The following is a 12,485-nucleotide window of genomic DNA, read 5'->3' as shown; positions in this document are numbered from 1 at the left end:
GTCTTGCACATCCTCAAATTTCACTGAAAGCCATCGTATACTAGTTTAGATAGAATATCTTGTACCCTTTTTAAAAAAAAAGAAAGATCCTTGATTTATTTGCTGCATTTGGGACACTTCAGACGAATTGAAGGACGCCGGCTTTAATTGACAGCTACCTAGTATATATTAACATAGATATCGCTAAGGGCACATAGAACAAGCATACAGCGGCCCTCTATATGTTCAAGAGTGCCACAGTATGTGGCCTGCGCGGCGTTGCACTCTCGCCATCTATAATATCTGGGGAGAATTTCATGTTGGCGTGACACCATGAGCCTTACTGGGTGCAACATACACCTCCTTTGTACTGCCGGTGGCACTCGCGATAGACATAGTATTTAGGCAAATGTTGAAACAACCGAGATTGAATAGCGCAGTTCGGTTCTACCAAGTGATGCCTGGGCGTCTTCAAAGTTACTCAAGGCACCCGTAATGGCAAAGGCACTACAGGCTATCTGCACCAATGCACCAAATAACCTATGTGAAAATGCCGCTTTCCGAGTATGGTAGATAAGTTACCTACTTTTGTAACACAGGTTAATTATAGTGCAGCTGACGGCTTTCATAATAACCGTGGCCTACATCTAATATAACGGATGAAAACAACGCTGGAAGTTCTATGATTATCACATCTGCAACATGAGACTCTGCAACTTTATCATGAGGACATTATAATTCCTGAAAACGTCGTTACACTGAAAAAGTGATTCAAACACCAACACAGATGTGGTGATACGTCGGACGCTGTTTCTTCACCACCATGATGCATGCATGTACAATATAACAATCACGAAAAGAATGGCTGTGAGGAGCTAGCGCGATTTTGCTCTATGTTTAAAGTCAGCGATTAGACCACCTTTGGATTCCCTCACTTTCATAACTTCAAACTCAAAGATTCTTCGCAGAACTTCCCGAGGTTCCATTTTCAGTCATTTTCATTTTCAGCACGTCGGTGAACGAGCTTTTGCGTTATCGAAGATGAAGTCCACCGCAGTTGTATTCGCAGCTTGTGTTTCAGTGGCTGCTGCTATTCCAATGGGCGAAATGAATTCTATCAGTATGCTTTTTTCCTTTGATGAAGATGTGATACAGCAGGTGGACCTGATTATCTGAACTTGACCGGCTCACATATATAAAATTCAGAACATAATCATCACCATGGAATTGAAAAGAGACGAGATCTTTCTATTCCTATCCCTAGTGAGACCGTACCAAGCATCGGACTACCAACAGACGATGGAGAAAGCATCATTTTACCACTGAGTATTCCAACTATATCGATTGGCACCTCCAAGGCCCGCAGAGATCAAATACTGGACCCCAAGAATATTAAAATGCTTCACGACGATGCTACCGCCGGCAGACAGAATAACTCTGGCATCACTGGCGGCATCAGAATAGAAATCCCTGCGAGCTAAGAGAAGCGTACCTAGAGCGTACCTCGAAGCTTTACAGAAAGGTTTTATGGGGTCAGGGTGGTTTGATTTGGTCTATTGCGTTGGTTGTAAAATTCGGAGGTTCTTGTTGTTTCCGTGAAGAGACAGTATATGTACTGAAGCAGCTACAAAACTATTTGAATGAACAATCACGAGTTCAGTGTTATGAAAATTGAAAATACTACTGGTAATGGTCCATAGCCCAAAGAGATATCTACATAAATATATATTAGAAAGAAGGCCAACCAAAGAAGCAAAACAACAGTCGTAAAGTATAACTAGGTAGCCCATCCAATAGAATCATAATCATGATAAAACAACAATAAACATTGCATATATGGCTTTTTGCATTGCAAGTTTCCATTGTACTCTTCTGTTATATTTTCAATATGGTATTCATATCATGCAACACCGGTACGACGTCTTTTGAAGACCACTAGAAGCATGGAAAGCATGGCAAATGAAAGCAATGAGAAACAGAATGGTCTATGTTTCCTCGTGATTGTGCTGAGAACTATATTAGAGAGTAATGGGAAAACAGCGATATTTATTGTCTTGCCACATATGGTGACGCGTTTTCACCTAAGAAAGTAATAAATGACAGTGTAGAGAAAATCCTAATCAAATAAAAGAGTGTTTTCCAATCCACTTTGTAAACCGAATCTCGTCGCAAGCATTTTCAAATAACGCCACGGCTTTTATAAGCCTAGAATGGATAAATCAAACCTTAAACAAGTCTGGAGATTCAGTGTAGCCGATGTGATCCTCTTTTGAGAAGTTTAGTCTTTAAAGAACTCGGAGGGTTTGGGTGGAGGCATTCTGAATGGCTGAGATAGGTGGTTTGCCAGATGGATGAGGCCCGCCCGAAGTCCTCTTAGCGCTTTTCCTTGAGTTAACCAGGGAAACCGGGTTCGGAAGGCGGAATAAGACCGACAGATGGCAGAGGAGCAAGACTGGTGGATGGCAGTGGTGGCAGAGTGACGGATGGTAGAGGAGCACTGCCACTTGGCGATGGTCGGTGGGCTGGCGGCCTGGCAACAGATAAGCAAATCAAGGGGAGAAGAAGGATGACAATATTGGAAAAGAGCATGATCAAAGCCGAATATTGACTTTTCTAATCGATGGTTTTCGTAAAAGGAAGGAAGTAGTAGAAAGTAAGGAACGTATGCATAGCTTGGTACGTCAAGATCGTAGAGAACGAGGTTGCTTGTGAGTTGAGTGAACTGGATGAAGATCGATCATGCTTAACCTAGGAAGAAAGGCCTTTGTAGTTGAGAACATCTCCTCTCCATCTTTTAAGTATCACAGGCGGCATATACATGTTGACATATCCGGTATAATTGAAAAATGCTGTCTGAATATTCCAATGTTTCCGGATATGTTTCAACTTTGATTCCACCAATTATTTAAAACCTGCCCATGTACTCACATACAGATATCGATAGCAAGTGGTAGAAATCGCGCATTGATGTCCGCTGTGAGGGGATGCCTGGTTCCGCGAATGGCTGGCAGGGCTCAGCATTAACCTAACGCAGTAATAATCACATGAAAGTGTAGCATCATGTAGTGAGTGATCTCGCTGATATCATTTAAGTTCTCAATAGCAAAAAAGATAAATCTGAAGTATAGCATAGATGGCGTGTAGGTAGGTGGCCGGCCCTAAGTCGCATCCCCGAGATATCTGGACATTCAATTCAGACTACATGGGAATTAACCATAGTAAGAAAGCTAATTGAGAATAGTAGGGCCTCAGTATTGAGTGAAGGTATTAAGAGATGCGCTAACTGATCTTCTGGGTATGAAACGTTGCGATAGTATAGTAACTAATAACAACCAACGTAGTATAGTCCTGTAATTAGACTAAATTCTGGGACATCTGAGGACTTTCCGTTTGTATTTCACATCTATTTGAACTCCTTATGCTGTGGTGTCAGATTTGAGTTTTGAGAATCGATCATCGATGCTCTAATAATGATGAAGTAGGACGTCTTACTCACTTTATCTGACTCGGCATTGGTGATCGGAACACGGAACACACATCCGAGCTTTTTACAACATCCACGTAAATGTGCCCTTGTACCCTACTTCGCCGCTCACGATCCGAAACCATTTGGGTTGCTTGTTTCAACTTCTAGTGTCTTAAGTATTCATCTCGCCACAAGACCTATGACACTGTTTATCATGTTTTCAGTTCACAGAGCGATGACTAGATATGTCAACGGGTTTACTCCGTTAATGTCCTCTTCGTCGGCTCTACCAACAATCGGAATCAAATTTAGAAGACAATTTTCGTGCACTTCATATTTGCGGAGCTTCTCTCCCTCCGGATTCGCTGAGATACGAGAAACGGAGAAAATAGAGGAAGAGACAATCACCTGCCACAATTTGGAAGACTATTATCCCGTCTCCCTCGGTGAAGTGTTTAAGTCAAGATACCAGATAGTTTCAAAACAAGGATACGGGGTTGGTTCCACCGTGTGGCTCTGTCGTGATCTGATAGAAAACCGTCATCTCACACTCAAAGTATGTGTTCGGCGAGCGAAACAGCAGAGCCACGAGCTGGAGATATCTGATCATCTGAGCAAATATGATGCAACACATAGAAGCGGACATCCGGGGAAGAGGCTAGTTCAGACCGTGTTTGACTCCTTTGAGATTGATGGCCCGCATGGCAGACATGTCTGTCTGCTTTATCAGCCTCTGGGTATGAAGCTCAGTGAAGTCATATCTCGCATGCCGAATGGGTTGATGCCAGCGGATATCCTGCAGAGAACAACCCAGCTTCTTTTTATCGCTCTTGATTACATCCATCGCCGTGGTATCGTACACACAGGTAAGCGTGTTAAAGCAAGAGAAGGAAGAGCAACAACCCGAAAACTACATGTGTTACTAACACAACTGGATTGATCTTTGTTTAAACAACATCCTCCAGAGCGTCCAAGACGATTCAGTCTTCACGTGTATCGAGAACGACGAAATGGAACGACCAGTTGCACGGAAAGTTCTTGCCGACCGCCATGTATACTTTTCTAGACCGCCTGCTGTTAGTTCCGGTTCACCAATTCTATGTGATTTTGGTGGTGCAAGCGTTCAAAGCTCGAGAAATCGAGGAAATGTTATGTACGATGTTTACAGACCCCCTGAAATAATTCTGGATATGGAATGGGACACCAAGATAGACATCTGGGGCCTATGTCTTATGGTAAGCAGAATTGCGGCGGTCGAAGAAAGCAACATACATTGTTTTTGTCAACACATCACTTGAGTTAAAACTGACAATTGTCGTTATCTGCTTATGCTACGTCTAGGTCTGGCGTATGCTAGAGGGCAATCATTTGTTCTCTGCTCACAAGTCAGGCGCACTCAACAATGAGCAACATCTTGCAGAAATGGTATCCCTCATGGGGCCTCCGCCCTTGGAATTCTTAAGAAGAAGTCCTATTAGCCAAAGATACTGGGACGAAGAAGGTATGCTTTGTTTTTATTCGCTGTATATCTTCCCATTCTGACAAATCACGCAAGGTAATTGGCAAGGGGTAATACCAATAACAAAAAGATCAATTGAACAAATGGAGAGAAGATTGTCCGGAGACGAGTACATAACGTTCATACAATTTATGAGCAAAGTCTTGCGATGGCTCCCCGAAGAGCGTCCCACAGCTGGAGAACTAGTTTACGATGATTTTCTCATGCAGGCAGTTTTGACATTCAGTACAAGAGCTAACAGTCACCTATCTGTAATTGATCTGTAGTATCAACAAGTTTATAGCTATGCCAATTGGCTTAGCGTCTATCTAGTTACGGGCATACGATAGTTATGCTAGTTTAAGACCTATGTGATAACTCTTAAAACGGATTTAGTAGAAGACCAGCTAGTGAGAGATATAGAGTCTCGAATAAACTAGGCATCTTTCCGGTAGTTCCTTCAACAGTAATGTCTAAATATCCCCAACAGACGCGTGGAATGGATGCCTCAAATTTAAGGTTTCCGTATCCTGACACTTTATATACCACTTCGAGTTTGCCCATACATAGGAAGCCATTCATTATATGTACGACCGAGAAGGGCCGTTTACCACTTTTGTTCCTTGAGATAATCCTCGAAAGACCTTACCTGGACTGGCACTTTCAATTGTGGTGGCTCAATATACCCATCAACACCTGCCATATAGCCGTATTCTGGAAGATACAGTGCCGCCTCAAGAACCTCCCATGGAACGCCGGATTGCTCGTGCATGATCTCAGGGGTAATCTCGATAATATCGGCCGACTTTCCAGAAACCCGAGACCAGAGTTCGGTTATCTCTGCAAGGGTAGGATAGAGGTTGTAAGCGAGAAGCTTGGTTCCAGGGTCTTCGTTTTCAATAAGAGCCTGCACAAATTTACCGGTCGACTCCTCATGAAGTACGACAGGCATCTTGAGTTCTTTCTTGAATGGAAACACGAATTTGTAAGTTCCAGTAACGGGATCCAACTGCGGAGTGATTAAAGGATTATTGGAATACGCGCCGAGGTAAATGAATGAGGCTTTTTTGGCAAGGTCAGGCAGCTCGGTTTCAATGTACTCGACAACCCTCGCCTTGGAATTCCAATGGTGCGAACGATAGTATTTCCCATTTGAGACCTTCTTCATTGGACCGAGAGCCGAATAGACATACCGCTCGAGAGTTGGCACAGAGGCAGCTGCGATAGCAGCATTTTTTCCGTTTTGTGCCTCTACGTCGAGGGAAAGCTCTTCGTTATTCACGTCCTTGTGTTCGGTCCCGGTCTGCATTTTTAGATAATGACCCCAGAAATCGGTGTTGACGAAAATGGAATGAGCACCATCAAACGCAGTGGACAGAGAGCTGGGGTCGGACAGATCTGCTTTAACAACTTCAGCGCCTGTCGATGCTAGAGCTCGAGCAGCTGGAGAAGATGGCTGGCGGGTCACAGCACGGACACGCCAATTTTCAAGCGTCAAAAATTGTTTTACCACAGAAGAACCTTGATATCCCGTGGCGCCCACAACGACGATTAACTTTTGAACAGTGGACATTGTGGCAAGCAAATCAAGAGAGGTGGAGTCCTTGAAAAGCGTGGAAGAAGATGAGGGATATATATCAAGAGTAGCTTGGCTGCAGAACATGAATATGGGAGTTGAGCAGGATGAAGCCCGGTATATATAGGGTTGCATACCGGGTCATACTATATACCTAACCATCTAAGAATGCTTACACCCCATATTCTGCTGTGGCAGGCTCTTTCCTAAAGTGGAAGTCGATATGGCTTACTCTAGAGCCCGTGGATGCCTGGGGCATCCGGCTTACGGCGACATCTGATTGGCTGAATACGCGTAAGCCATGCCGCGAGTGGAACCGCTTGCCACCTCGCTGCGACGACTCGGAAATAAGCGTCACCTCTGGGGGTTGCACAACGCTGCTCGCATTGCGCGCGCGGCCGGAAAACAGAAAAATGTACACGACAAATAAACAAAGCCTGTCCCCAGGAAAAAATTACTAGTCCTGATTCAGAATGGCCGATGTTCACTCCCGGCTGCCGTCAAGTACAGCGGGTGCCCGGAAGCGCGTTATCACTCCAGCTCGAAAAGAGCAAAACCGTGTTGCTCAGAGGGCTTTTCGTGAGTATTGTCGATGAAAAGATGGACTAGATGCCGTTATCTGATACTCGAGGTCTAGGTCAGCGTAAAAGGGAACAGCGTATGGCAAATAAAGAGCAACAACCCGGGGCCAATAAGACGCACATGAAGCCTGTGAAGATCCAGCCCTACCCTGCAGGAGAAGTCTGCAGTACAACCAAGAATGGCAGTAGTGCCATTAAATGTATATCTTCGAATAATAAGTTTCCTGAACCAATAATTGGCCTTCATCGTACGAAGATCGATTTGCCACAGAAAACGAGCGCTGAATCCATAGCCAGTCGCGAAATATCAATGCCGGAACATTTCCTGCTTGACGATATATCACCAACTCAAACATGTAATTGGCTTGCAGGTTCAGGAATAGACGTCGCTCTTTCTGATGTCCAGGAACCTTTAGATCCAAGCCTTTTTCCACAGCTGAGTCACTCGTCTGCTATGGACATGGTAAATCAATCGACATTATGTACAAACGGTTTGCACGCACCGACCTTTGACCTCGAGCAGACTATATCATCCAGTCATAGTTCAATTTTTAACTTCTCACCTGCGCTTATTTCGGCCCCGAAATTCATACAAAACACGGACAAAGCGTCACACGGCAGCTTTATATCTCCTCGACGACTTACGAGTCAAACGCGGCAACACTTTGGGGATGATAAGTCTAATGAAACTCCACACTCCGACATAATGCTACAGCCATATGCAAGGAGCCGTCGTAATTCCGTGAACCGTAATGACATTTTCCAACTCGCAGATCCCTATCAGAATGCAATCAGCCTTTCAAGTGTCACAATTGTTCAAATTTGTATCCTGAATGCATATTGTCTTGGTCTAGCTCCTGAGGACGTTGTCAGTGCAGACTGTCTTTCATTATGCTCCCCATTTTATAAGCCAGTTACAGCCTCGGATGACCCTAAGGCTTTACTGGCAGCTGTTACAAAACCAACCATCCCCAAATATCTACAGCCTACGCTCACACAGATTTTATTCCCACACCACCCCATGCTCGACTTAATACCTCTACCAGACTTTAGAGAGAAGGCTATTATGCTTTCATCCACTTCTCCCGCAATGCTTAACCCGCTGGAACTAAAACGCGACATTATAGAAGGCGGGCTCATTTGCTGGGGTGCTAGAACTGACCCATTCAATGCGGGTAATGGTCAGCCCTGGGACCTGCGCAGCTGGGAAGCAGCGCCTTGGTTTCTCAAGAAATGGCGATTACTAGTAGGCGGAAAAGATGGAGAGCTATGGAAGCAGAGTATGTGGTGGCGAAATATGAGAGGTGAGCCTCTTGAGGCATGATTCTCGATTCTCGATTATACAATATTATACACATGGACTTGAACAAGGCATCGGACGTGTGAGGATTATGCTGGACTAGTTCTAACGAGGGTTGCTATAGCGAGCAGTGATGCTGTATCTCAAGAATAGAATATATATATGTTGATTAGTGCTGTAGCCGTGCAATACAAAATCAATACTACGTTTCTCGGTCTGTCAAAACGATAGCTGAAGTTCTGCTAGCTTGTATACCCAGGATCTTATGCCTGCCTAAGTGCTCCTAAATGATAAAGCAAGTTATCGAATGAAAATAATCTCGTCAAGTAGCCTATCATATCACAATCTTAATTGATAATATCTAATTTTGGCATTTACTTTTAGACCTTTTTAACCTATCGATTACATAGTTACTCTAAGTTGTATCAATCTTCCCTAAACATTGATAAATATGTCTCTTTATTTACCCAACAAACCCCGAGAACCATATAAATGCATGCAACAATACATTGTAACCTTGCAGAACAAGTTATTTACCAATTATAGAACCAGACCCTTCACCTGCTTGATTTTTCTGACATCGACGTCCTCCCAAAACAAAACTGAACCCCAGGTTAAAATATGTAGACACGTCGCCGTGATGAGCATTAATCGTTGTGTATCCCCGTAAGCATGATTGATAGCAGTTCGTGTTTGACTGCCGACTGGATACGATGACTGCACAGTGATGGAACCGTATATCTCTGCCAAATTGCTCTGCGCAGTTGTTGGGAGGTAATTGGCCAACTTTTCCGGGAAAACACCACTCCAGAGCGCCTCCGCGATGGTTGAGCCAATGGCTCCACCGACAGAAGTGATCATGCTCTCCATTGAAAGCAGCGCTGGGATCATTGCCTGACTGCTGACAGCCATGATGGTCATCTGTTCACATATAACCAACGTGCCACCACCGAAGGCAATGAAAATTTGACACATAGCGATATATCCGATATTGACACCAGGCTGACGGAACTTAATCATCAAAGCAACGCCCAGGATTGTGATGGGCACGCCAAAGTAAAGCGCCTGCCACTTCAAGCGTCCATTGTACCGAATGATGATTCCCATGACAATAGACCAAAAACATGAACCGATAGTATAGATATTTCCGATGTACGTGGCATCTGCGACGCCAGTGTCGAAAACGACAATCAGCATTGAGTAGAAATAGCTGTCCCAGATATACCACGACGTGTATAGACATGCCACCATTGTGTATGTGAAAAACACGGTTCGGTTTTTCATCAACTCCCATGGAATAAACGTCACTGGTGCAAGGAAATGCTCGTAGAAAGCAAACGCAATGATCAACAGGCCTCCAAAAATAATGAAACAAATAATCAGGGGGCATTTCCACTCATTTTTCTGGTAGGCGTACAGGTTAAACGACAGCAAAAAGAGTGCGAGGCCTGTGGAGATCAATAGCAGTCCAATAACATCAAACTCGCGGCAGTAGTAAACGAAGTTTTCTGAGCAAGTACGTCCGCTGGGAGCTGTAGTCAACAAGCCCAGTCTTTCGGCCTTACGCTGGTTGTAATAGAAAAGGAAAAAAAGTGGACTGCAAGCCACTGGTATAATTATAGCCCATATACCAAATCCCCAGCGAAAACCGATAGTTTGAAGAATACTTTGAGCAGTAGGGCCAGATGCCCACACTGTTGCAAGCCAGGGAGAAGACGAGAACGCTATCATCAGAGCTCGGTTTCTCAGTGCAGATGTGTCTGCTATGAAGATAGTAATAGAAAAGTCAATACCATTGTATCCGACATAATAGAATACCTGTGCTGCGCAATAAGTCTGGACGTTGTTGCAGCCAGCCATCATTATCGTGCCCAATGTCATGCTTGCAACCATGAGAGCAAGGCCCTGCGGTCGACCCCAGTTGTCAATTAGCTTGGCGTATGGAAGTTTTACTAGGCCTGCAATGAGGCTGGAGATGACCGAGGTCAATGCAGTGAGCGAATGTTTCTGAAATGAGCTGGTGACATATGGCGTGAGGGTTGCGGTAACTCCAGAAGAGTATGCCAGCGTGAATTCAATCAACCAAATACTAAAACACTGTCAGCAAAAGACAAAAGCGCATAGCTAATATTAAGTATTTGATCCAAACTTAAAGGGGCATCATTCATACAAAACGTAAGCCATCATCAGGTGGTTCCTCGTCCAAACTTTGTTGACAGCTTGCGCTCTGCGAACGCCATATTGAACATTGCTGTCAATCGAGTCGTTTTGCTCGGAAACTTTGGGGGCAATATCCTTCGCATCGTGCTCTTTTGAAACGAAATTGGTAGCCTTCTCAACGACTAAGGGAGAAGAGTTTTTGCTCGGAGAGATATTGTTCGACATGATACTTGGCTGCGTGTGCGATTGCATCATTGCGTCAAGGGAAGATCAAGGGTTTGAGAGAATAATGCAGAGATAAAACACCATGACGACAGAAAAAGATAGAATGCATGCATGATAGAGGCCTGGTTAAATAATGGTCCACAACCGATACCGTCAGGATCAATGGCTACGGGAAACTTTTCAGAGACCGATGATCGGGCGCATATTACAGAAAAATCCAAACAAGTACTTAGTTACCAAGGACCTCGTATTTACTACATAGTGGCATCCACTCATGGATCCATTGCCATTAAGCAACGCTGCGGAATTTTATCTGATCCGAGAAAGTCAACTCAGTGCAGGCCCAACTGACGTTAGTTGTGGAGTAGTTATAAATGACTCAGCTAGAGAGACATCTAATTTGCATGAACACTTCTATGAATGCAATGCAGAGTGCTTGTTACTCGGTTAGCCAAATAATAACTACGTCGCAAAGGGATCACAAAGCCGACTATGGTCCTAGAAGAGCCGCCGTAAGGGGGGCTTTTCTGGCCAAAAAGAATCAACAACCAATGAAATAGTGTCTGGGCACTTATAACGTGGTTTTAAGTTTGGTAGTGATGGCCTGGAATGTTGATCGAACTCCAAGATGATCTGATAAGATTAAAACCCACAGTTTTCATGCGCTAAAATCAGCTGCCCTGATCCACATTTACGCTGGCACGAATCAAGATTCTTCCTGTGCTTTCCTCTTCGTGGTGTACTCCGGTTTCTTTCTTAGCAGATTGTCAATAAACCTCGCAAACCTTTCAAGTCATCGCCTGTGACTATGCCCGTTATCAGGATCAGAACTTGCAATTTGTATAGCAGAGGAATGCCAGTATCTTCTTTGTCGCTTTCCAGGATCTCGGCACGACAAATCACCTGGGGAGTTGAGCATACATGAGAAACCATGCCTGAATCTTCTTGCGCAACTATTAGATGTGGATGGTAAGCTCTTACCCAATGGAATACTACTTCACCGACCAACCTAGCACTTCAGTTCCGGAAAGCTAGCCCCAAGGCCGCAGCTAATTATGCAATGTCGAGGGCCAAGAATGGCAGTTGGCAAATCAACTGCCTTTAACTAAGTCTTTACAAGCTTGCTTACATCAATTTTAGTTCCGGTTTAATCAGGAGAATACCTGACATGTGGGTTTGTTGACCGGGAACAGTGCCTCATTTGTTCAATGCCAACCCAGCGTTGAAAAGTTTCCTCTTCCTGAACAGAATAGCGCAAATTATGAGCTTTATTCCATGAGTTCGTGGTATCTACTCGAATGGAGGAACATGCTCGTATCCATGGCGCGGCCCATTTCTGAGAAAATGAAGGATTCTGACTCATTCCATACGATAGTTAGTGCCTCTAAAGGCAGGTGGATTCTAGGTGGCACATGAGCCTTGCACGATACTAAGAATTTTGTCATAGTTATCTACTATGACCCTTTCCTGCTTCTACGAGATATTGCTCTTACTGAAGTTGGTAATCAACTATTAAACAGGTAACAACTACTCATACATGCGCTAGTAAACTAGTACGTTCGCAACCTTCACTACACAAGAGCCAACTTTCTACAGTTGAGAGAGGCTTCCAATGAAGCTGGAAAAGCATATTTGCCTGACAAAATCTTCACATCGCCCGCATAGTCCCAAGACATATAAATGCTACCACTACTCGGTTG

The 12,485-nt window shown here is 44.2% G+C and overlaps 4 protein-coding genes across 4 annotated transcripts; 2 read left to right on the top strand and 2 right to left on the bottom strand.

The window, feature by feature from the left end:
- Nucleotides 1-4,455: 4,455 nt before the first annotated feature.
- On the top strand, nt 4,456-5,276 carry UA08_03152 (hypothetical protein; the record flags this gene model as incomplete). Its single annotated transcript, XM_020266220.1, has 3 exons — nt 4,456-4,680; nt 4,787-4,946; nt 5,248-5,276. The coding sequence occupies 3 exons, from the start codon at nt 4,456-4,458 to the stop codon at nt 5,274-5,276; spliced, it is 414 nt and encodes a 137-aa protein (XP_020121321.1).
- Nucleotides 5,277-5,550: 274 nt separating this feature from the next.
- On the bottom strand, nt 5,551-6,516 carry UA08_03151 (hypothetical protein; the record flags this gene model as incomplete). Its single annotated transcript, XM_020266209.1, has 1 exon — nt 5,551-6,516. One exon carries the CDS (start codon nt 6,514-6,516, stop codon nt 5,551-5,553), a length of 966 nt encoding a protein of 321 aa, XP_020121322.1.
- A 476-nt stretch (nt 6,517-6,992) lies between these two features.
- On the top strand, nt 6,993-8,424 carry UA08_03150 (hypothetical protein; the record flags this gene model as incomplete). Its single annotated transcript, XM_020266198.1, has 2 exons — nt 6,993-7,098; nt 7,157-8,424. The coding sequence occupies 2 exons, from the start codon at nt 6,993-6,995 to the stop codon at nt 8,422-8,424; spliced, it is 1,374 nt and encodes a 457-aa protein (XP_020121319.1).
- Nucleotides 8,425-8,940: 516 nt separating this feature from the next.
- Nucleotides 8,941-10,815, bottom strand: UA08_03149 (hypothetical protein; the record flags this gene model as incomplete). Its single annotated transcript, XM_020266187.1, has 2 exons — nt 8,941-10,489; nt 10,571-10,815. 2 exons carry the CDS (start codon nt 10,813-10,815, stop codon nt 8,941-8,943), a joined length of 1,794 nt encoding a protein of 597 aa, XP_020121320.1.
- Nucleotides 10,816-12,485: the final 1,670 nt, after the last annotated feature.

This window comes from Talaromyces atroroseus (assembly GCF_001907595.1).
Source record: "Talaromyces atroroseus strain IBT 11181 chromosome Unknown scaffold_3, whole genome shotgun sequence".
Taxonomy (NCBI): Eukaryota; Fungi; Ascomycota; class Eurotiomycetes; order Eurotiales; family Trichocomaceae; genus Talaromyces; species Talaromyces atroroseus.
This window is presented reverse-complemented; position numbering and strand designations above follow the sequence as displayed.